At 36.9% G+C, this 25,492-nt stretch overlaps 1 protein-coding gene across 4 annotated transcripts in view; it reads left to right on the top strand.

Moving 5' to 3' along the window:
* The window catches only part of MIS18BP1 (MIS18 binding protein 1), a 51,164-nt gene that overhangs the window by 6,297 nt on the left and 19,375 nt on the right, over positions 1-25,492 (top strand). For all 4 annotated transcript variants that reach the window (XM_054449171.2, XM_054449173.2, XM_063651583.1 and 1 more), the window contains 10 exons: positions 793-1,427; positions 5,302-5,415; positions 5,657-6,141; positions 10,445-10,518; positions 12,185-12,315; positions 15,318-15,405; positions 16,818-16,975; positions 20,293-20,444; positions 21,260-21,350; positions 23,347-24,175. In XM_054449171.2, coding sequence (XP_054305146.2) covers positions 884-1,427; positions 5,302-5,415; positions 5,657-6,141; positions 10,445-10,518; positions 12,185-12,315; positions 15,318-15,405; positions 16,818-16,975; positions 20,293-20,444; positions 21,260-21,350; positions 23,347-24,175 — 2,666 coding nt within the window. In that variant the 5' untranslated portion in view covers positions 793-883. The remainder of the gene's footprint in view (positions 1-792; positions 1,428-5,301; positions 5,416-5,656; positions 6,142-10,444; positions 10,519-12,184; positions 12,316-15,317; positions 15,406-16,817; positions 16,976-20,292; positions 20,445-21,259; positions 21,351-23,346; positions 24,176-25,492) is intronic.

Below are 25,492 nucleotides of genomic sequence, written 5' to 3'. Positions count from 1 at the left end.
ATTGCTTGAACCTGGGAGGTGGAGGTTGTGGTGAGCTGAGATCCCACCACTGCACTCCAGCCTGGGCAACAAGAGGGAAACTCTGTCTCAAAAAAAAAAAAAAAAAGAATGAAAGAAACAAGGCTAAAACTAGGTAAACTCAAGTACAGTATTTCTGCTAAAAATTCTAAATAGCACTACATTAAAAAAAATCAGAAAACAATTTACCATTTATTTGAGGATTTTTCAACTAAGACCTTAAAATGTAAATGCTCTGGAGCATTAAAAATCAGGATTGGGTATTATTAAATAATTGAATAGGTTTTTTTTTAGCTTTTATTAGAATAGATCTTGTAGTTGCTGCCTTAAAATTTAACTGTCTAAAGGGAAAAATTTTATTTGTGGAACTTTATCTTTTGTAACCTAATGTAGTGCCATATGCATGTGTCTTTTATTTTGTTTTATTTTATTTTATTTTATTTTGAGACAAGGTCTTGCTCTGTCACCCAGGCTGGAGTGCAGTGGCACAATCATGACTCACTGCAGCCTTGACCTCCCAGGCTCAAGTGATCCTCCCCGCTCAGCCTCCCAAGTAGCTAGGACTACAGGCGTGTACACCATCACACTCAGCTCTTTTGTTAAGGAGACTTTAACAAAAATAAAATCTTAGTTTGATTTGTGAGCTATAGATTATCTAGTATTGTTATGAACCAGTTAAACATTTTAATTAATATAATGTTGTGGAAAGCAAATAAACTTTAAACATTTTCTGCACCAAAGCATGATAAAGGCTGATTTTACATTGAACTACAGGTTTCTGTGGATCCCTTCTGAAGTTCCATCTGAAAATTGTGCTTAAGTGGATTTTCTGTTAGAAGAACTTGGTTGCTACTCCCTTGTCAAGATGATTGCAACACCTTTGAAACATTCAAGAATTTACTTACCTCCAGAGACATCTTCTCAAAGGAGAAATCTACCCATGGATGCAATCTTTTTTGACAGCATTCCTTCAGGCACACTTACTCCTGTAAAAGATTTGGTGAAATATCAGAACTCCTCTTTAAAATTGAATGACCATAAAAAGAATCAGTTCCTAAAAATGACAACTTTTAACAATAAAAATATATTTCAGTCAACTATGCTAACAGAGGCTACTACCTCTAACAGTTCTCTTGATATCAGTGCTATAAAGCCCAACAAGGGTGGATTAAAAAATAAAGCAAACTATGAATCACCAGGAAAAATATTTCTAAGAATGAAAGAAAAAATACTGCGTGACAAGCAAGAACAGCCATCAAGAAACAGTAGTTTGTTGGAACCACAGAAAAGTGGAAATAATGAAACCTTCACTCCTAACAGAGTTGAAAAAAAAATATTGCAGCATACCTACCTATGTGAAGAAAAGGAAAACAACAAATCATTCCAGTCAGATGACAGTTCACTAAGAGGTTAGTTTTATGTGTTAGCTAAAAAGCTGTAATGTCTTAAGTGTTTAATGTTTCAGACACTGTTTTAGGTGCTCAGAATATAGCAGTGAACAAAATGGACAAAAATCCTTGCCCTTGTGTAGCTCATATTCATGTGGTGGGAAGACATCATTAACATATTAAATAAGTAATTTTTGTGGCTTAGTAGAAGAGGAAAAGTGGAAAGAGGAAAAAAGAAAAAGCAGAATTAGGATGATGGGAAGAGTTGGAGGGGGATGTAATTTTCAGTGGGATGGTCAGAGTAATCTTCAGTAATTTGAATTTGGGAATTTGAGCCCACAAAATTGAACGAGATGATAGATAACATGTATCTTGAGGAATAGGGAAGGGTGATCTAGGCAGCTGTTACAAACGCCTTGAAATAGCATGCCTGACATGTTGAAAGACTAGCTATGAAGTTAGTGTGTCATGGAGTGAGTAGATAGAGCTCAGAAGGAAGGGATAAATAAGAGTGGGTCAGGTAATATAAGGGTCTTGTAGGTAAATGTAAGAGTTTTGACCTTTACTGTGAGCAGAATAAGCCATTGGAGTTTTGAGCATGTGAATGACAAGATCTGACTTATGAGGGTTTTTTTGTTGTTGTTTCTTAATTAACCATTGTGTACAATGACAGTGTTTTTAAAATACCACTCTGGCTGTTCTGAAATACAGTTACTGCAGTAAGCTAGATGACAGCCAGTGTTGGCTTGGTTCAGGTGTTAGTAATGCAGATAGTAAATGTGCAGATAGTAAATGGCTGGACTCTAGGACAGAAGGAAGGAGGAATGGAGTGCGGGCTCATTAACTAAGATTTTGTTACATTAATTTTGATAACTTCTATTAAAAATCTAAGTTTAGGTATTAGGGTGTTGGAAAAAACTAGTTGGAATTTAGAGAAGTGATCAAGGTGAGAAAAGTACATTGGGGAATCATTAGCACCTAAATGGCATTTTAAAAGCAATGAGATTAGATGAGGTCATCAAGGAGTAAGTGTAGAAAGAGAAAACACTCAAGAGCTGGGTCCTGGGGTACTCCAGCATTCGGAAGGTAGAATAAAGAGTAGAAAGGCCGGCCGGGCACGGTGGCTCATGCCCATAATCCCATCACTTTGAGAGGCCGAGGCAAGTGTATCACCTGAGGTCAGGAGTTCAAGACCAGCCTGACCAATGTGGAGAAACCCCATCTGTACTAAAAATACAGAATTAGCCGGGCTTGGTGGCGCATGCTTGTAATCCCAGCTACTCGGGAGGCTGAGGCAGGAGAATTGCTTGAACCTGGGAGGCGGAGGTTGTGGTGAGCTGAGATCACGCCATTGCACTCCAGCCTGGGCAACAAGAGCAAAACTCCAGCTCAAAAAAAAAAAAAAGAAAGAAATAGAAAAGAGTAGAAAGGCCACTGAGAAGATGGTGAGGAAGAAGGAAAACCAGGAGAGTGATACTGTGAAAGCCAAGAGAATGAAGTACTTTAAAGTGGGAATTGACAGCTGTCTAATGCTCCTAATTGGTCAAGTAGGCTGAGATTCTACTGCTCGTTTTAGCACTGTGAAGGTCATTGGTGACTTTGCTGGAGGGCAGCTTTGGTGGAATGGTAGCAACGAAAACACTGCGTGAAAGGGTTCAAGAGAGAATGTGACAAGAGGAATTGGCAATAGTGAACATAGACAGCTCTTTTTGAGGGTGGCAAAGAAATAATGGTAATTGTAGTTTAAGGTTTTATCATTTTTAATACTTGGTGAAATACAGCATTTTTATATGCTGTTGGGAATAATGGAGTAGGAAGAAAAAAAATTGAAATTGCTAGTATGATGCCCTTCAGTAGTTGAGAGGAAATATAATCTAATGCATCATTAGCGGTTTGACCAGAACACAGAAAGACCAATTGTTAACCGAAAAGAAAGCCGTTTACACAGATGTTGGTGGATCATTATTTTATGACTTCACAAATAATCTGAAATAAGTAAAGTCATCAGCTGAGCAAGTATGGAAAACAGGTATTGAAGTTTGAGGAGGTAGAGGTTAGAATAGTTTGGGAGAGGCCCAAATTTGATTTCCTGGGTAACACAGAAGAGCTGTTTAAGATTTGTGGACATGAATTTAAAATGGAACCAGTAAATATGGCTGTGAGTTTTCCTTTAGCCCTGTTTAGCTGCTAAGGTGGTGGTGTAGAATGTGGGGGAGTTGGATTTAACTGGGTTGTAATTTTGCCAAATAGAATGAAGTGAAGGACAAAGGAGGGTGTGTGTGAAGGAGTCATGATGAAATTTAAGCTGATTAATAAGGGCAAAGGATCTGAAGGAGATGAGGGATTGTGAAGTGTATATTTTATTTGGATAGTCACTGGATTTGAGAGAATGATCTGGAAAGATGACACTACAACAATTGAAATTGAGATTTTAATGAGTTTCAGTCATTGATAAAGATATTTTTCATGTATTATCTCTTTTAATCCTTTCAACAGACACTATGGGTAGATGCCCATTAGTGGTCTATAAATGGGGATTGTAAAGAGTGTAAGTCCGCTTGCCCTATGTCTCATAGGTAACAAGTGATAAGCTGATAACTGAATATAGGTATCTCTTAGAAAGCCCATGCTCTTAACCGCTACACAGTAGGTTGTGGGTATATTGTTGCATTTCCAAGACAGTGACATATTCTAACACAGAGTTTTCTAAGGGAGTTTGGGGGTAGAAGTGGGGAGACTCACAAAGTCATCTATTTGTCATATAGCCTGGGAGAAAAGGAAGAAGCAAATGAAATAATGCATATTAAAATTTTTAAATATAATAAGGTAGCATTTGAGAGTAAGAAATACCTGACCATTTTGAGAATCTGGTGACCCTTTCCCCCAGAAAATATAAACACAAATACAAACACAAATTTTGTATATAGTTTTAGAAACCTTTTAGAGAGTCTACATGAACCTGGGACTCCCACATAAGTGAATAAATATAACTTATTGCATTTGATTGAATTACTACTGAATTGCCTTGCCATTTCTTATAGAATGAGTTAAAGATATAGAAACTTATTGTTTCTTTTTGTGACGCGTTGTTATAATGAAATCTTTATATTAAGATTCCTGAGACCAAAGTGGCATACTTATTAAAGCATAGTCACTACCAGTTTTTTCAAGTATAAAATTTAAAATTAAACATATAAGATAATTCTTCTCAGTCTCAAATTTTAAGTCTATTATCATCCCCTTTTTGTGTGAAAGAAACTACATTCGAGAAACATTAGACTTTAAAAACCTAGGAGGTAAAGCAGAATAAAATGTAAGCAGTGCTGTTAGTCCTTATTTGTCTAGTTGAGAAACCTACAACTTCTGAGCATTTGAAGGCCTACTAAAAATTGTCTAAAGGATATAAATTATGGCTGAGTCTGCTGTTGCTTCTCAACATTTTAATTTTTAAAGAATAAATTACAACTCTTCGACTGTCTTTCATGCTTTAGAAATTCACAGCAACCAGAAACAGAATCGGAATTTTCAAGACTGGGTGAAACTTTATATTGTAATCTTAACATATACATATCCAATTTGTGGCAGCACCAGAATTCCAGATCTCTAGGTTTCTAAGTCCAATACTTTTGTCTAGAGCTGGCGAGTTGTGTTTAGAGAAGGTTTTAAAAAATTCTTCCTCACCGTAATGTTGGTATAGAGAATGGGGTAAAGGTATGAGAAGATAATACAGCCAAAAATATAAAAATACATGTAACTGTCATATATTGCAAAAGTACTATACTGGTCTGATCATTACTAAATCTAAGTGTCTTTATTTCAAGAATTTTAAAAGCTGTTTTTTTCTTAATGACTAATACAATTCAACTTCTTCTTTCTTTAAAAAATAAAACCTTAGCCTCAGTCCAAGGAGTTCCTCTAGAATCATCAAATAATGACATTTTCCTCCCGGTCAAACAAAAAATTCAGTGCCAGCAGGAAAAGAAAGCACCACTGCACAATTTAACTTACGGTAAACTATTTTTGGTTTGTTTTCCGTTTGTTACTTAAATATATTGTTAAATGTTCTAGGTAATTACTTTCCTTGTGTGGGCATTAAACTTTAGCTGTGGACAAAAGCTTGAATCATAAAAGAGACACTCAGAGAAAGACTGGGCAGGAGGGTGGAACATTCCTAATCTAAATTTATCTCTTTTAATTTCCTGTGATCCTTCTATAATTTTTTGTTTTGTTTTGTTTTGTATTTTTTGCAGAACTTCCAACTCTGAACCAAGAACAGGAAAATTTTTTGGCTGCAGAAGACCCAAACAATACATTAACCAGAGCTCAGTTGGCTAAACAAATTTTTCACTCAAAGGAGAGTATAGTTGCAACCACTGAGTCCAAAAAGGATACGTTTGTTTTAGAAAGTGTTGATTCTGCTGATGAACAATTTCAAAATACTAATGCTGAGACTCTCAGTACTAATTGTGTTCCTATTAAAAATGGCAGTCTGTTAATGGTTTCTGATAGTGAGAGGACAACAGAAGGGACTTCGCAACAGAAAGTTAAGGAAGGAAATGGAAAAACAGTGCCTGGAGAGACGGGTCTTCCAGGTTCCACGAAAGATACATGTAAAATTGTACTTGCAACACCAAGACTTCATATAACAATACCTCGGAGATCAAAAAGAAATGTTTCAAAGCTTTCTCCTCCAAGCATATTTCAAACTGTTACAAATGGAGTTAAAAAAAATCAGGTGGGAAAACTTTTAAGACAGATACTTATTTCTATTTTTGCCCCATTCTTCAAGAGCTTGAGCTTTTAATGTTCTCTCATTATTTTTTTTCTAGCTAGGATTTGAACCTGTGTGCTTCACTATTAACTGTCTTCATTATCATGTTTTATTATTTACTGCAGTGACAGTGTGACATAGTGAAAAGAACAGTGAGTTGAATGTAAGAAGACCCACGTGTTAAGTCTTATCTTGCTCTGTTACTAGTTGTGTAGTCTTCAATAATTTACTTGTTCCCTTTGGTGATGAACATTTGAATCATTCCTCCTCTTTTTTTCTGATACTTATGGTACTATTAAAATAGTTAGATCAATTAAGATAGAAAGGAACTGTAGCATCTGAAGATTTGAGAATTTTTCCCAAATTAAATACAGAGTAATCAATAAAAGACTTTAGAGCATCAAACTGTTATATTAGGACAAATTCTCTGAAGGAAGTGGAATGGAAATACAAGCTTAAGGAGGAAGATGCAGTGTAAAATTTCCAATTGTTAAATGTTTGCCCATTAATTAATTAATTATTTTTGAGCCGGAGTCTTCCTCTGTCACCCAGGCTGGAGCGCAATGGCGTGGTCTTGGCTCACTGCAACCTTCACTTCCTGGGTTCAAGTGATTCTCCTACCTCACCCTCCTGAGTAGCTGGGATTACAGGCGCCTGCCACCGTGCCCAGCTAATTTTTGTGTTTTTAGTAGAGACAGGGTTTCACCGTGCTGGCCAAGCTGGTCTCTGACTCCTGACCTCAAGTGATCCTCCCACCTCGGCCTCCCAGAGTGCCGGGATTAGAGGCATGAGCTACTGCATCCAGCCATTAATTCTTAAATGTATGATGGTGGTTATCAAATTGAATTGGTGTATAAATTCCATCTAAATTTTAATTAATAATTAATTTTTTAAATGAGGCCTTACTTTGTTGCCCAGGCTGGCCTTTTGGGCTCATGCAATCCTCCCACTTAAGCCTCTCTTGTAGCCATCTGAATTTTAAAGAGTGACATACCAGTTATGGTTTTAGATCTCAATATATTCGCTAGAAATCCCATTATTAGAAAATATTTAAATTTTATTTATCTATGTATTTATTTATTTATTTTGGAGACGGAGTCTCACTCTGTCGCCCAGGCTGGAGTGCAGTGGCACAATTTCAGCTCACTGCAACCTCCTCTTTCCAGGTTCATGCAAATCTCCTGCCTCAGCCTCTCGAGTGGCTGGGACTACAGGCACATGCTGCCATGCCTGGCTCTTTTTTTTTTTTTTTTGGATTATTCTCATTAACATATAAACATGTTGAAACATGGCCTGCATTTTTTAAAAACATGCAAACAAAGGCCCATCTTTCCTTTATCCCCTGTCCAACTCCAGCTGCTACACCACTTTTTGTTTCCCTTATATAGCAAGACATTTTGAAAGAGGTCTGTGTATTCATGGTTGGAGTTGAGAAGAATATGCTGTGCTGGAAACATATTGGAGAGCTATCAGCATAGAAATGGAATTAAAAACTATGACACTGGAAATACAGCCTAGAGAGTGCATGTAGGTAGGGAGAAAATTGAGGGGGCAATTGAAAGGGCAATGTCCTTACCACCTAAGGTAAAAGGAAATGATTACAGGTGTGAGCCACCACACCTGGCCCCAAAATGTCTTTTTAAAGAAGTGTTATGCTTTATATTTTGTATTCCAGAATCTTTCCTGATTTTCTGCTACATTGCTGGCCATCCCTTCTCAGTCCTCTTTGCTATTTCCTCTTCCTTTCCCCAGAATCAGTCCTAAAAATGTTGGAATTACTGCAGATCAGCCCTAGAAATGTTTCTCTACCTACATGCACTCTCTAGGCTGTATTTCAGTGTCATAGTTTTAAATTCCATCTCTATGCTGATAGCTCTCCAATATGTTTCCAGCACAGAATATTCTTCTCAACTCCACACTCGTGTGCAGTTGTCTGTATGACTTTTCTATTGATATCAGATAGGCATCTCCAATTTAAAATGTGAGAAAATGTGAGATTCTTATTCTTGATTTCTTTACCATATCTTCTCCATTGTCCTGTATTAGTACATTGTAATACCATTGGCCCCAGTATTTAGGCAAAATTTTAGATTCATCTTGGACTCTTGTTTCTCTCTCATGCTCCACATCCAAACCATGAAGAAATCCCATTGGCTCTACTCTCCTGAATGTGGCCTCTTCTCACTGTTCAACCACTACCTCCTAGTGCAGGGATGACTGTCATAGCCTAGTGGTCTCCCTGCTTCCAGTATTGCTTTTCTCCTTTTTCAGTCTGTTTTCCAGACAGAAGCTAAAATCTTCATATGCCTCATCTCTACCCAACAGTCCCTTAAAATATCAAATTTTGTCATTCTGTTCAGAATCCTCCAGTAACTTGTCATCTCAATAGAAAACACTAAGCCTTTACCATGGTTTACGGAGCTGTACTTAGTTAATCCTGGAGATCTCCAACCTCAGCACTTATTCCCTCTCACTTACTCCTTTCAAATTATGCCTTCCATGCTGCCTACCTGGGTCTTTGCGCTGACTCTCTGTGCTTAGAAGAGTCTTCTTGCTGATATCCATGTGACTCATTCCTCACTTTATTCAGTTCTCTCTTCCAAGACATTCCCTGACTGTTTTGTCTTAAAAAGCACCTCATTTATCTAATGCCTTTTATTTATTTTTCATAGTAATTGTCACCACCTGACATTTTCATATTTGTTTAGATGCCATTATCCTGCTTGCCTCCACCCCCCACCCTAACACACACACAAGAATGCTGGACCTAAGAGGGGCAGCTGTTTACTTTCTCACTGAATCTCCACTATCTAAAATAGTGTGTAGAACTCAACAAATATTTGTTGAATGAATAATGAATGAACATTTTGATATCTTATATAAGCAGTATAATAGTATGGTACAGGATTATCATCTCCATCTGACTGGTGCGTTGATATATCTCAGGTAGTTCCAAATGTGGGAGAAGGCAAAAAGAGAGTATTATTTACTGCTACTTTCCCAAGTCCTACCTATAATTTTTTACTTTTTTCAGAAAGAAACATTTAAAAGGGGCTTAAAAACAGAAGCCATATCTGTGTCTTGGGTGAGGGTAAGACAAGATGGTGGATCCCCTCGCCATTACTACTGAGACCCACGGCTTATAAACTATCCTACTTATAATTTTTTATTTTTATGTATTTACTTTTTGAGACAGGGTCTTGTTCCATCACCTGTTGAGGCTCACTGAAGCCTTGACCTCCCAAGCTCAAGTGATCCTCCCACCTCTGCCTCTCCAATAGCTGGGACTACAGGTGTGTACCACCACACCCAGCTAATTTTTTAACTTTTTTGTGGAATCTTACTATGTTGCTCAGGCTGGTCTTGAACTCCTAGGCTCAAACAGTTCTCCCGACTTGGCTTCCCAAAGTTCTGGGATTACAGGTTTAAGCAACTGTCCCCAGCCATCACCTCTAATTTTTTAAATGAACATAATCAACATGTGCCATAACAAAGACTGTCCCATTTTAATGTCTTTTCCTGACTCAGTAGAAAACTACCACTGGAGAATTTGTTTTTATTTGTAAATGTGTAACTTTACATATAAAGTAAATTGCCACTCGAATTATTCCATAAATTTTGACTTTTTTCTCATCAGAAGCAGTTCAGTCTTAAATTTTATGAAATTTATATTCAAGAATTTCTTTGCATAGATTGTCGTAAAATGTTTTCCATTAGAATGATATTTTACTTGTAGTAAGATAATAAAGAGTTCTCTGAGCTATTCAGATGTTTACTTTGGAATAAAGTACTGTTAAATCTAGATTACCAGCAGTCACCTTTTTAGTTTGTAGAAAATTGGAATACAGGTCTAAACTTTACAAAAAAAAAAAAAAACTCTTTATTTTTTTAAGGACAAAACATAGCTGACTCCTTTTCACTCCAAGTTACTGGGCTTTTTGCAGGACTTGGTGTTTTAATCTGTACCTTGGGATTTTACATGATTTTTTTCCCCACCAGTTGAGATTTGGTGATAGAGTATTTGAAGTATAGTTGCTTCTTGATTGTAGAACAAATGCAATACAACCTGAATTCAGTCTTTTCTGTTTCATTGTATACAAGAATTTTACCTATTGCTATTTAGAATAGAATGTGAATCTTACATCGAATGGCACTAAGGAATATTTGGATTACTTAGACAAGTTTTTTCTTTTAATGTAAGTTAATTTTGTAATGCTTGTGCTGCAAGTAATACAGGAAATATGTTCTTTGTTTTATACTTGATTAGGTAGTTCAGCTACAGGAATGGATGATTAAAAGCATCAATAATAATACTGCTATATGTGTAGAAGGAAAATTGATGTAAGTATACTATTTCATTATTCTTTTAATAAAACTTTAGTTATGTGTAAGCACTTAAGAGGTAATGCATGAGAAATAGCATCCTCCACAAAACAAAGACCTAACAAGGTTATGAACTGAAGGCAAAAAAGTAAAATTACTGTGCGGGTCCTAACCATGTTGATTGCTACCATCTTTCTTGTTTTTGCATGTTTACTCAAGTTTTTCTTAAAATAATGACAGTTCAAATTTGTATAGTTGTTTATTTTTTTCCGAGGTGCTAGTAAGTGGACTGGTATTATCTGCTTAATTATATATGATCAGTTAATATTTACTACATGCATTTCAGTCCAGATTCTCACATCTAAATTGGGACAACCAGATATAAATTACTGATCCAGAAAAGGAATCAAAATTACTTAAAACTTTGCCATACAGCTACATATTAAGTAATCATTGGCACTTTCTGGTTCTCCCTAAAGTGAGAGCATCACCAGGTAAGTGGGCTTTACCTAATTCTGCTACTCTATTAGCACCATTTCCTATTCTTCGAGACCAGTTTCTCAGTGCTACAAATATTTGTAATAAAAGGTTATCACTGTTCTCCAGCCTGGGTGACAGAGCGAGACTCTGTCTCAAAAAAAAAGTTATAACTGTTTAAGGTACTCATATGTAAGTTTATAAGTGAATGTATAAAATCTGTATTGTCCATTCTTTATCTGTCTGCTTTGTGCCCATTTCCTTACTATTAAAGATGCAGTGTAGATTGCCTTTGTTGGAATTCCATTGCTGCTGCCTACTATCTGTATTACCTGGACAAGTTATTTATCCCGTCAGTCTCACTTTCTTCATCTGTGCAATATGGATAATTGTATTACTTACCTAGTTAGTTGTGCTGAGGATTAAATGAAAGGCTAGAGAACAGTGCTTTTAGAGTGTTATTTAAATGTTTCTTAAATAAGTAAATAAAGCAAAAGAGAATTGAAGAGAAGTAATACTGTATTAAGGTATAATGTGTGAGTTTAATCCCAGTTGACCAAAGAAAAGTAACTTGATTTCCTTATTTGTCATGCTTATCATTAGTATGTTTATTATTATTAGCTATCTGATGAATGGGACAGTGTTCATTTATCTAATACATCTTCATATTTTTTTCTATTTCATATTCTTTAAAGAAATATGAAGAATAGATTTATGGGTCAGTGATTTGATACAGTAATTTCTTTTTTCCCCACTTAAACCTCTTTTGGTACCTTCCAAAATGTGTAGCCAGGGTGAAAAAACACCAGATAGCTGGATCCAATCTACTTTCTGCATAAAAGCTAATGCAGTATAGACCCCGAAGGAGAAGAACAGGGAGATCATTCTTTGGAAGCTTAGCATCAGTTAAGCTGAAGCTGCAAGTATTTATTGCCAGCATCAGATACTGAGACAAGGCCTCTGCTCCTTTACTAATAATATTTTGTAGGAGGGACATGGTTTGGCCACAGTATAGTTTTTTTGGTACATAATCTGAGGATTATAATAGCCAAGCAGTTGAGTTCTGCTGTAATGTTTGGCCTTCAAATATTTTGTAATTAGACTAATAACATTCTTAGTGTTGCTGTAGCTAAAGTGTAAAATTATTTTCTGTTAGAAATTTCTATATGAATATTTTGACCTTACCAAAACTATTTTTTTTTCCTAGAGACATCACTAACATATATTGGCACAGTAATGTAATTATAGAGCGGATTGAGCACAACAAACTTAGGACTATATCAGGCAACGTTTATATATTAAAAGGCATGATAGACCAAATTTCCATGAAAGAAGCAGGTAAATGACTGTCATTATTGATAAGTTATTTTAAGAAGTAAAGCAGTTAACCATGTTTCTCACAGTAATACACATTTTTTTAACTTTTTAATTAGGTATTTTTAAATTATGAATAAATCAAAAACAACTGATAACTTGTATAAAATTGGTAATTTTTTTTCTGATTTTTATCACTCTTATTGACAATTTCTAATAAGTTATGTGTTTTTGTTTTTTTTTTTTTGGAAATGGAGCCTTGCTCTGTCACCCAGGCTGGAGTGCAGTGGCACGATCTCGGCTCACTGCAACCTCCATCTCCGGGGTTCAAGTGATTGTCCTGCCTCAGCCTCCTGAGTAGCTGGGACTAAGGTGCCTGCCACCACGCCCAACTCATTTTTGTATTTTTGGTAGAGACGGGGTTTCACCAGGCTGGTCCTGTGCATGACCACTTCCAACATGGCACAAAAAAATGATGCAATAGCAACTACAGGTAGCTGTGGATAAATAAGCCTGGAACAACACCCGTGGTTTCCTGTGGCCAGTCCTTTTCATGCACAGGATCCACATATGCCCCCAGGGAATGGATACAGAAGTGTTAAGAGGCTTGGGGTTTTTTTTTTTTTTTGGAGATGGAGTCTTGCTCTGTCGCCCAGGCTGGAGTGTAGTGGCGTGATCTCAGCTCACTGCAACCTCCACCTCCTATGTTCAAGCGATTATTCGTGCCTCAGCCTCCCGAGAAGCTGGGACTACAGGAGTGTGCCACAGTGCAGAGCTGATTTTTGAGACAGGGTGTCACCATGTTGGCCAGGCTGGTCTTTGACTTGTGACCTCATGTGATCTGCCCACCTCAGCCTCCCAAAGTGCTGGGATTACTGGCGTGAGCCACTGTGCCCAGCCTAATTTGTGTGAGTTTTAAAATATCAAATGAAATACTCCTTATTTACAAGGAATTATGTTATAAGAATATAATTTAACTCCTTGATTCCTCTCTTTGTTGAACCTACCTGGCACCACCCCAATCCTGGTGTAACCTAATTTTCCCCCTATGCCTTGCACACAGCTGAATATAACTGGAGAAAAACACATCCAAGTAGTCTAAATTTATGTTTACTAGCAACAAGTTACAGTCCCTTAGTGGTTTCTTGGTGCTGCTTGGTATCCTACCATATTTCCCTAATTCATTCACTCTCCCAGCCTTCCTGATGACTCCTTCATATTTTGACAAATCTCCAATACCTCCTCCTTTTTACCCTCTCTCAGATGGGCAAAGTAGGGGAGAGGGCAGAGCACCTGAGCAAGAGGAACAATCAGAAGGATATTTCTTTACCACATCTACTCACCTGCTTGGATTAGCACCTGCTTTTATTATGGATGAACTAGCACGTTACTGTCTATGTCAGCCTCTCCATTTGTACACTAGCTCTCATTTTCTCTTTTACACAAGGACGTTATTCCAGTAACACTCCCTTCTCCTTTTTTTTTTTTTTAATTTCTCTTTTAACCACATTTCTCCTTTTAGCCAGTATTGCTCTCATTTATAGCAAAACAACTCATATAGTTTGTTTATATTTACTTCTGTAAATCTAATTTCTCTTGAATTTTCTTTCTTTTTTTTCCTTGAATTCTCTTTAACCTCCAGTTCTTCACCAAAACAACCTGTATCGAATTCACCAGTAGCCTCCACATTGCTACATTCAGTATACACTTTGAACAGAGTTAATCATACTTACCTTTCTGAAATACTTGACTTAGCTTCTCTAATACCATATTCCAATTTTTATGCTGCCTGACTGCCTGTTCCTTCTTAGTTTCTTTGTGTATTTCTCCATTTTTTCTAATAATGGGGTAGCTTGGGGCTCTTTCTATTAATACACTGCGTGGTGTGCTGATTTCTTTTAGTCATTAAATATAATTTATATGATGATGAATGCCAATTTTATATCTCAAACAAGACCTCTCCCCTTAGTACCCAATTCATTTTCCACCTGCTTATTTGACATCTCCACTAGGATGTCTGTAGGCATTTCAAACTTAATAAATCTAAAACCCGATCTTCTCCCTTAAATTTGCTTAACCTATATTCTTCCCCATCTTTCCATGTGTCCAGTAGCCAGAATTCTTGGAGGCATCCTTAAATTCTCAGTTTCTGTCATACCCACATAAGTGTGTGTGTGTCAGTACATCCTATTAATATATCTCCAAAATATATCCCAAACTCAGACCTCTGCAGCATCACTGTAGTCCAGACTTTCTTCATAATTTGTCTGTATCATTACAGTGGCCTCCTAACTGGTGTCATTCTTTCTCACTTTGCTATTCCACAGGTTCTTCTCAAAATAGCAGTTTGCTTTAGCAGTCCCTTTAAAGTAAATTAGATCCTGTAACCCCTCTCCTTGGAATCTTTCCATAGCTTCTCATCTTGTCCAAAGTAAATGGCCAGTTCTATAAAATGACTCTAAGGCCTTATATTATAATCTCTCATGCTTCCTACTGCCTCTGTTACCCATCTGAGTGGCCTCCCAAGTTCTAACCCCCACCTCATGCCACTTCAAGTATACTGGACTCCTAATTGTTTCAAACAGGCCAGGTATACTCTTGCCTTTCCCTTTATGTTTTGTTTCCAGTATTCTAACCCCATATTGCCACGTAGCTCAGTCACTTTGTTCAAATGATGCTATTTTATTGAAGACTTCCCTGATTATCCTTTTTTAAATTGCTGTTCACCCCTCTACTCCCCCATGAACATATCGATACACCTGTCCACCGTCCCTGCATAACCATCTAACAAACAAGATATTGTACTTACTGGTTAGCTATTTTTTTCCACATTAGAAGGCAAGTTCCATGAGGATAGGAGTTTTTGTCTGCTTTGTTCACTGCCAAATTCTGAATATCTATAATAGTACCTGGCACATATTCAACAATAGGTGCATATTTCTTGTATGATATAATGAATTAATGATATCTGTTTAAAATTCTAGGCTTTTAAATACTTTTTGTTGTTGTTGTTTATCCTTAAATAGGATATCCAAATTATCTCATAAGGAAATTTATGTTTGGATTTCCAGAAAATTGGAAAGAGCACATTGATAATTTTCTGGAACAATTAAGGTAAAATGTTGTTTTATGTTTTTAGAAGTCAACTTTATTGAGATATAATTTACATTTCATTATGTGTGTGCCACCATGTCCAGCTAACTTTTGTATTTTTAATAGAGATGGGGTTTCGTCATGTTGGCCAGGCTGGTCTCGAACTCCTGGCTGCAAGTGATCCGCCTGTCTCAGCCTCACAAAGTGTTGGGATTACAGGCGTGAGCCACTGTGCCTGGCCTGAGGTACAATTTACATTTAATTAAGTGCACCTGTTTTAGGTATTTGTTTGTTTGAAATGCCAGTTTGTTTTTTTTTTTGAGATGGAATCTGGCTCTGTTGCCCAGGCTGGAGTGTAGTGGTGCAATCTCGGCTCATTGCAAGCTCCGCCTCTCGGGTTCACGCCATTTTCCTGCCTCAGCCTCCCTAGTAGCTGGGACTACAGGTGCCCACCACCACGCCCGGCTAGTTTTTTTGTATTTTTAGTAGAGATGGGGTTTCACCATGTTAGCCAGGATAGTCTCGATCTCCTGACCTCGTGACCCACCCGCCTCGGCCTCCCAAAGTGCTGGGATTACAGGCGTGAGACACCGCGCCTGGCTGAAATGCCAGTTTTGAAGTTTGCTTTGGCCTGTGAAGCGTTTCAGAAGCAATAACATTTTACTAGAACTTCTGTTGTATTTAGTAAATCTCAAAGGAAAATAAAACTTTTGACATATGTCAAAGAGTAATTCTTAATCATTTACCCCTCAAAAGGCATGCAGTTATTAAATACTAATGTGCAGTTCTTCCTCCTTTTTTTTTCATTCATTTTCTCAGTAGTTATGGAGTGTCTGCTACTTTACAGATACTATAGTTGATGCTGGTGAAACAAAGAAGAATTTGATTTATTCTTGCCCTTGTAGAGCTCATAGAGGATATGGACTTTAAACTTAATCACAGCACAAATACAATAACTGGTAACGGGGACTGGCAGTTTTTTTCTGTAAAGGGCATATTCTGTAAAGATAATATTCTTGCAGGCATATTGCCTCTATTGCAGCTATTCAACTCTGCCTTTGTAGCAGAAGAGCAGCCATAGATAGTATATACATGAATTAGCATGGCAGTGTTTTAATAAACTTCGTTTACAAAAACAGGCAACTGGCAGTTGTCCTGTAGTTTTCCTATAATATCAGTTTAAGTAGGAATTATGAGAGCATGTAGTAGGAAGCAGTTTGGAGATCATATTTGAGTCCTCTGACTGAAGATGTTACACCTCAGTTCTTCGTGAAGGAAGGGAGTGAAAGCCAGGAGGGATTAATAATGTAAGATTAAAGATACCCTGCCTGCGTGGAAAGAGCTTTATGTGAGGGGTTTTTATTTATTTATGAAGTTTTTTTTGTTTTTTTGAGAATCAGTATTAAGGAAAAATAATATAATTGTTTTTAAAGGGCTGGTGAAAAGAACAGGAAAAAGACCAAACAAAAACAGAAAACTGGAAGATCTGCCCGTGACATAAGGAAATCAATGAAAAATGATGCACGAGAAAATCAAACAGATACCGCTCAAAGAGCCACCACCACTTACGATTTTGATTGTGATAACTTGGGTATGTTTTGTCTTAACTTCTCTGCTGGTACAGTGGTTACGTTCTTACATGGTCTACATTGTTCATGGTTTATAATGTGTATAGTAGTAACGGGTATAGTATGGTATTCTTTGACTTATACTGCCCCCACATTCCTGCTTCTTCACTACTAAATGAGAAGTAACTATAATATAGATTAATCATGGTCAGGATTCAGCTTGCTTCATCAGATACCACCTTTGGCTGGGCCCAGTGACTTATGGCTGTAATCCCAGCACTTTGGGAGGCTGAAGCGCAAAGATCGCTTGAGCTCAGGAGTTTGAGACCAGCCTGGATAACATGACGAGACCCTGTCTCTACTAAAAGTCAAAAAAATTAGCCACACATGGTAGTGCATGCCTGTGTTCCCATCTTCTTGAGAAGCTAAAGTGGGAGGATTGCTTGAGCTCAGATGGTTGAGGCTGCAATGAACCATGTTTGTGCTACAAGACTCCAGTTTGGGCATCTGAGTGAGGCACTGTCTCAAAAAATAATAATAATAATAATTACCTTTTTATTAATCAGAATACCAAAGAACACTGGTAAACATATTAATGAAAGATGATTGTTCTTTTAATTTCCTTGACCCAAAGTATTTAAGCTGCCAACCTACCACAAACCTGCTGTAAAGACATATATTATTTTTGTACTAAATTTCATTCCTACAGATAGGCAAAATCCTTTCATGGAAGAAATGGAATTCAAGAAAATGGTTTTCTTGAATGACCATTGCTGTCAGGATAGATTGCAGAACGGTTCTTTTTTTCTCTCTCTTTTTTAATAAGGAGACCAACTTGCCAGAGCAGAACTGTTCTGTATCAGCTCTTTGCCAACATTATAATCTGCTTCACTTGTATAAAAATGTATGAACATTAACTTACAGCTCTTTCTAAACAATATAGATGAGTAAAAGTTACTAAAATATGTTGTAAACATTTCTGCTGATTTTGCCTTAAACTTGTAACTAAGAGCTTTACAGAACTTCCAAAACTTGAAAGAGTTCAGGAATCCTTCTGCCAAAAACATAGCACCATACTGGATATAAATGTACCTGTATCCTATTCTAACCACTCCCCAACCCGCATTTGAACTTCCACCCTTGAAACTTTGCTTATCCTTTCTAATGCAGAGAAAGGAATACGTTAAATATGTAGATGACTGCTTCCCCAGAGCTAGCAAAAAGTCACTTACCATTGCCCTAGTTCCTTCTCAACCCTTCCTCTTTTTATCAAAAGTCATCCTATTTTCCCTAAATTAGGCATATTGCCTATTGTTATTGCTGGAGCATCTTGAGTATGCTGGAACCTTGGGGGCTTCGGCACCTGCTCTCTACTTTTTTACTCCTAAAACAAGAAAATCCTTGACAGTATGTCTCACTTTTAATCATTTGTTAGTCTTTAGTCTTGGTTCTTATCTCTTCCTGTACCCCATTTCACTTAGAGCCAGCACTTATTAGGGATTTGATCTTAATTGCAAATATTATCAGTAAAGTGTTTAAGAAAGCTAGTGACAAGAGCAATGAATACAAATTTAAAAGACTAAAGTTTGTTAAACTATTTTACATACCAGCTGTGTCCATAGGAAAATCACTCAGCTTTTTTTTTTTTTTTTTTTCCTGAGACGGGGTCTTGCTCTGTCTCCCAGGCTGGAATACAGTGGTGCAATCATGGCTCTCTGCAGCCTCGACCTCCTTGGTTCAAGTGATCCTCCCACCTCAGCCTCCAGAGTAGCTGGGACTACAGGCATACAGTACTGCACCTGGCTTGTTTTTTATTTCTTGTAGAGATGGGATCCTACTATGTTGCCAGGCTGGTCTCCTACTCCTGGCCTCAAGCAGTCCTCCCACCTTGGCCTCCCAAAGTGCTGGGATTATAGACATGAAACATTGCACCTGGTGTCAACATTTTTAAAGTGCTTTCCATGAACCCTGGTCTATTAAGTTTTAGGAACTTAGAGATGAATAAGGCATGATTCCCCCCACCCCCACCCCCAGGGATCTTGGTTTAGGGGCAAATATTAATGTATTCTGTTATGATTGCATCATTTTTCTAGTGTGACTCATTAGATCTTTTCTTAATGAAACTCTTAGACACTATCTTCATATCACGTAAGTTATTTTGAGTGGTGGTTGGGGCTGTTATTAATTTTATTATTATCATTGCACTTTGCATGAAAAAAACAAAACCACATCTAACATTATATAGCTAAAGTTATATAAAGGTACCAACCCGTGTTAATTTAAGATAATGTAATTTTATGTATGTGTTTTAATGATTTGCCTAAAAAGTACTTGTGTATCATAGTATTGCTCTTAAAGCACTTTATCTCTGTTATTACACTTACCAGAGTATATGATAAATGACCTATCATAATAGAAGCCTCTTTCATTATATGGTAATATTTTCAAGAGCAAGGACTAGTCAGTACATCTTTAAAGAATAGCTCCTAGAAAAATAACAAAATGTTTTTATACTTTTTATGAATCTGTTTTAACTTACCTAGAATTCCAGCTTAGTAACTGTTTGTTGAGCATATATTATATACTGTATAATTTAGTTTTGCTCAAAATTTTAATTACATAAATTTAGTTATACATTGGAGTACATAAACAAGTTGAAACATAATTCTACATACATGAAGAAATAGAAGAACAGTTATTAGCTTTCTATTTAATTGATGTGCAGTTAGGATGAACAGGAATTTTTATTTACAAAATGGATTAACCTTACTATTCTGTCTTTAGATGTGACAAAGGAGATCCAAAACAGATGGTCGTGAATAATATGGCTGTCTAGGCTTTTCAAATTTTTTTTTGAAGGAAAAAAAGTGATTCAAACAAAATATAGCCCTATACAGAGTGATTTTTTCCAAATAAAATTGCTTTATATCCTAGTCAAATTATAACAAATATTTATGACAGAGGGATTAGACAGATTATCATTATTATTTCTGAGACAGGGTGTTGCTCTGTCACCCAGGCTGGAGTACAGTGGCACAATCACGGCTCACTGCGGCCTTGACCTCCCTGGCTCAAGTGATCCTCCTACCTCAGGCTCCCAAGTATCTGGGACCATAGGCTTGCACCAACCTTTTATTTTTTGTAGAATCAGTGTATCACTATTTTGCCTAGGCTAGTCTTGAACTCCTGGGCTCAAGCAATCCTCCTCCCTCGGCCTCCCAGAGTGCTGGGATTACAGGCGTGAGCCACCACACCTAGCGTCAAAGTTAATTCTTCATGTAGAAAAGCAGCTTCCCTTTTATATAACCATTTATTAAAATCTCCATCTTTGTATTCATAGAACTGAAGAGTAATAAGCACAGTGAGTCACCAGGAGCTACAGAATTAAACATGTGCCACAGTAATTGCCAAAATAAACCAACATTAAGGTTCCCAGATGACCAAATAAATAATACTATTCAAAATGGAGGAGGAGATGACTTATCTAATCAGGTAAGGCTTTATTGTACACTGTATATTTCAAGTTGATATTTAGAGGGGTGATTTACTACTGAAAAGGTTTGGGACCATATCAGGGACATGAGTTCTGTTTTTTTTTTTTTTCTTTTGAGATGGAGTCTCCCTCTGTTGCCCAGGCTGGAGTGCAGTGGCGTGATCTCGGCTTATTGCACCCTCTGCGTCCTGGGTTCAAGTGATTCTCCTGCCTCAACCTCCACCTGGGTTCGAGTGATTCTTCTGCCTCAGCTTCCCGAGTAGCTGGGACTACAGGCATGCACCACCACGCCTGGCTAATTTTTGTATTTTTAGTAACAGGGTTTCATCATATTGGCCAGGCTGGTCTCGAACTCCTGACCTTGTGATTCACCCACCTCTGCCTCCCAAAGTGCTGGGATTACAGTCGTGAGCCACCGTGCCCAGCCATGAGTTCTGTTTTTCAAGTATCAGCTTTTCATTAACTTGGGGACTGAATGTCTTATTTATTTTCCCTGTCTCTCAATGAAAAAATGCAGGCAACAATAAAAGTTTTAGCTTTTAGAGTAAAGCTTAAATAAAGCATATTTTTAAAAGCACTTGAAAAACCACAAAGTATTAAATTATTATAGAAAATATGTAGGATAATGGATTCCCAGATGTTGCTCGTAGCGCTCAAGGTCTGGCAAGTGAGTTTCTGAATGTGTCCACTAATGAAATTTGTGGAACTGTAAGTACCTAGAAATTTGTATGCTTGATGCATACTATGAAAATGCTTCAGATCATGTTTTGGTAGTAGTTTTAAAATAAAACCTAGGTATCTTTTTGTTTTGAAGGAGTTAACTGGAAAAAAAGAATATAAAATGTCTTCAAAGAAACTAAAAATTGGTGAAAGAACAAATGAAAGGATAATAAGTCAGAAGCAAGGTAATATAGCTTTAATGGTTTTTTAATGATAAGCAGAAAGCTACTATGTGAAATGTTTTTAATATGATAAAAATGATCTTGTAAATTTCCTCATGTAAAATGGCAAATTATTTAATGTTTTTAAATGTTTGGTTTTGTTATTTTTACATAAGATGATTTTCATAATAAAATAGCCCTTTTAAAAACCACCTATACTTACAGGTTTGCCTTCTTTAATCTGGGTACTAAAATATTTGTTTAGATCACAAAACTACATATCATTTAAAATATGCTTACAGTAATGTGTAAAGAGTGAATCCTTTTATGAATTTAGTACAATAATTTAGTTTTAAGTGTGGATTTTCAGAGTGATTTAATTGGAATCCTGCATGCCATAATTTAGAGGCTTTCGTCTAAATGTTAGCAAGTTTACAATTTCATGTTGAGCTAAATCCATTAGCTTTATAGCATTTTTTTGTGTTTTATTTCCTCTTATAAGTGAAAAGAAATGAAAGTGAAGAACATTTATTTGTTTGAAGAAGATAGGAAAGCAGTGCTACTTATACTTTCGAGTTCATACTTGGTTTAAGTATCCAAGATAGCTGGATCTTTATTAAATAATTTATTAAAATTAACAAATACTCTGAATGGAAATATTGTTCAAAATTATAATGTTGAAAATTTTCAGATTCCCAGTTGAACATTTGAATTGGATTTATATGAGGTGTTAGAAGAAAATACTTTTCTCATAATTTGAAGATATATGATGCCAGTGGAAAATCTTGTAGACACTTTCTAAATTATTTTGATTAGTACCTTTTTCCACGGATTGTAATTTAGAGGCTTCTTTTCTCCCCAGCATTCAATATTATCTATCAGTCTCATTTTGTCAGTCATCTTGTAAACAATGGCACATAATATGTGGAAGTTGCTGTAATATGTTTCTATGGGATGAATTGCAGTTTATATGTATTTCTAATTACAGTTGGATAGTTTCAGTTAGTTTGACTTCTCATTACTTAGATTTTGAATTGGTGAATTGTTTTCATTTTAATTTGCTTTCTTTAGTGACAAGGTATAATATACGATTCTCAGGTTGTTCTATTTTGCTTGTTTTGTACTTCATGGGGTTTGGGGGAATTCATTTTGCGTGTGTTTCTATGACCACCATTGGCAATGAAAGTGGAACCATGCAGATGGAGTTCCATGTCCTCCTAACTAGCACAGCTCATATAATACTTAGTAAGGTTTCAGTGACTCTACTGGTTTTCTTATATCTTCTGAATATTTTACCTCCAGGGCTTTGATTTAACAAGTATTTACTTATTGCCTACTGTATATGTGAAAAGCTCTGTACTAACTCCAGCAAAAAAAAAATCAAACCATACAGATAAAGTTCTAACCATTAATTATTTTTTCCAGTCCGATTGAAAGACAAGTGTGCAATTATAATACATGTCTCACTGTCAAACATGGCATTATTTAAAGTATTCTGGAAACCTGAAGGAGAGCTTTCATTCAGTATAGGGAATGTGTACAAGTTTGTACACTAGGTGGGTTAGAGAATAAAATCGAAGCAGGTAGTGATATTGTTTATAGATGAATGAAGAACATTTTCAAAGCAGAGTGGACAACATTAATAAAAGTGGAGAACCAAGAAAATCTGAGAAATAGCAAGTGGTGTGGTTCTGAACATAAAATATAGTTGAGATTTTGACAACAGTGAGAGATTGGAACTATGTGGAAGGCCAGGCAGAGGAGCTTATTTATATGTCTACTAAAAGACTGTGAGAAGTCACTGTCAGGTTTGTATAAACAATAGTGTATGTTTATAGTTGAAGGGGCAGTGGTCTGAATAGACCTGGGCTTCAGAAAGATTAATATGACAGGTGGGTTTACAGTGTAGCTCGTGGATAAAAATAGTATCTTTTATTTGTGAAAATATATTTTCTGTGCTAATATTTTTTTATAGCTAATTTGAGATTTTGCTCTTTGGTTTTGTCTTATGAAATTAAAGAGACAACTGAAGAATTGGATGTATCCATTGATATTCTAACCTCAAGGGAACAGTTTTTCTCAGATGAAGAAAGAAAATACATGGCCATCAATCAGAAGAAAGCTTATATTTTAGTAACACCACTTAAATCTAGAAAAGTGATAGAGCAAAGATGCATGAGGTATAATCTGTCTGCTGGCACCATCAAAGCAGTAACAGATTTTGTAATACCAGAGTGTCAAAAAAAAAGTCCCATCAGCAAGTCCACGGGGACTTTAGAAAATACATTTGAAGGTCATAAAAGTAAAAACAAGGAAGATTGTGATGAATGTGACTTACTTACTGTCAACCAGAAAATAAAAATATCTAACCTTGAAAAGGAACAAATGCTCACCTCTGACTTTAAGAAAAATACCAGACTATTACCAAAATTGAAGAAAATAGAAAATCAGGTAGCTATGTCATTTTATAAGCATCAGTCCTCACCAGATTTGTCAAGTGAAGAAAGTGAAACAGAAAAGGAAATTAAAAGGAAAGCTGAAGTTAAGAAAACCAAAGCAAGAAACACCAAAGAAGCAGTGGTTCACCTGAGAAAGAGCACAAGAAACACAAGTAATATTCCAGTGATTTTGGAACCTGAAACTGAAGAAAGTGAAAATGAATTTTATATCAAACAAAAGAAAGCTAGACCTTCCGTCAAAGAAACTCTTCAGAAGTCTGGTGTTAGGAAAGAGTTTCCAATTACTGAGGCAGTAGGATCTGATAAGACAAATAGGCATCCCTTAGAATGCTTACCTGGTTTAATTCAGGATAAGGAATGGAATGAGGAGGAGTTACAGAAACTTCATTGGTAAGTAGTTAGATTTCATTCTGAAATATCTACAGAGCAGCCACAAGACAGTTAAAGACATAAAAACAGCAATAAGGGGTTAACATGGAAGATGTCATTAAAAAAAAGGGAGAAATTACAATTTGTACAGGGAACGGAGATAGAATACAGATAACTCCTAGTGGTATTTTTGTGGTCATCTCTAGTATGAGGAAAGTATGAGGAAAGCCTAAGTATGAGGAAAGTAAAAGTGACCTCCTTTTCATTCCCATGTAATATTTCAAGATAGCCAAATAGTACTCTCTCACGTAGTTTCATATTTTAAGAAATGTGTTTTTTTGTTTTTTGTTTTGTTTTGTTTTGTTTTGTTTTGTTTGAGACGGAGTCTCGCTCTGTTGCCCAGTCTGGAGTGCAATGTCACAATCTCAGTTACTGCAACCTCTGCCTCCTGGGTTTAAGCGATTCTCCTGCCTCAGCCTCCTGAGTAGCTGGGACTACAGGCACACGCCGCCAGCCTGGCTAATTTTTATATTTTTAGTAGAGATGAGGTTTCACCATGTTGGTCAGGCTGGTCTTGAACTCCTGACCTAATGATCCGCCCAACCTTGGCTTCCCAAAGTGCTGGGATTATAGGCATAAGCCACCGTGCCCGGCCTAACAAATGTTATAAATAGTAAAGTTTGTTTGGTGCTCCACAAGTGAGACTCAAGGATACTAGAAACCTAGAAGTGGGCATTGAAGGGCAACAAAGAGAGTTTAAAGAGGATCTCTCCAGTTCTGGGTTGAGGAGCAGAAAGGGGGACTTCTGACACTCAGAAACAGTAGAGGAAATCCCCAGTGTTTGGTTTGTTTTTGTTTTGTTTTGTTTTGTTTTGTTTTTGCCTTTTCTCTTAACTCAGTCCCCATGCAATCCTGCAGGGGCTACAATCACAGCATCAGCTGGGGCTGAGATAGATCTAAAACTCTGAGAGATGAGAACCTCCTCCACAATTAGGAATGGTTGTCTCAAAATAGTGGGGCAAGTACCTGTTGCTTCTGTTCTCTTTCTGTTGTCTGTTGCTTGGTACTGGACAAAAATTCAGTTGTATGAAGCATACAGCAGAGCAGAGTAATAAAAGCCCCAGCTTTCTGGCCAGAGAACTGACAAGGGAAACTCCAGGGAACCAGAAATCACGGAAAGAAAGGAAGTAGGAAAAGCAACCCCGTAAAGTTGTTTATGAACTTCTGTGCCACCCAGGAGTTGAACATATGTGGACATGGTCCTAAAGAGCATATAAAAGACTGAGAACTGAACTAAGCAGTAGACCACACCCAGTTTCTAGGCTAGCTACTCAGTGT

This window comes from Pongo pygmaeus, chromosome 15, assembly GCF_028885625.2.
Source record: "Pongo pygmaeus isolate AG05252 chromosome 15, NHGRI_mPonPyg2-v2.0_pri, whole genome shotgun sequence".
Taxonomy (NCBI): Eukaryota; Metazoa; Chordata; class Mammalia; order Primates; family Hominidae; genus Pongo; species Pongo pygmaeus.
The sequence above is the reverse complement of the archived record's forward strand: the minus strand, read 5'-3'. Positions and strand labels throughout refer to the sequence as shown.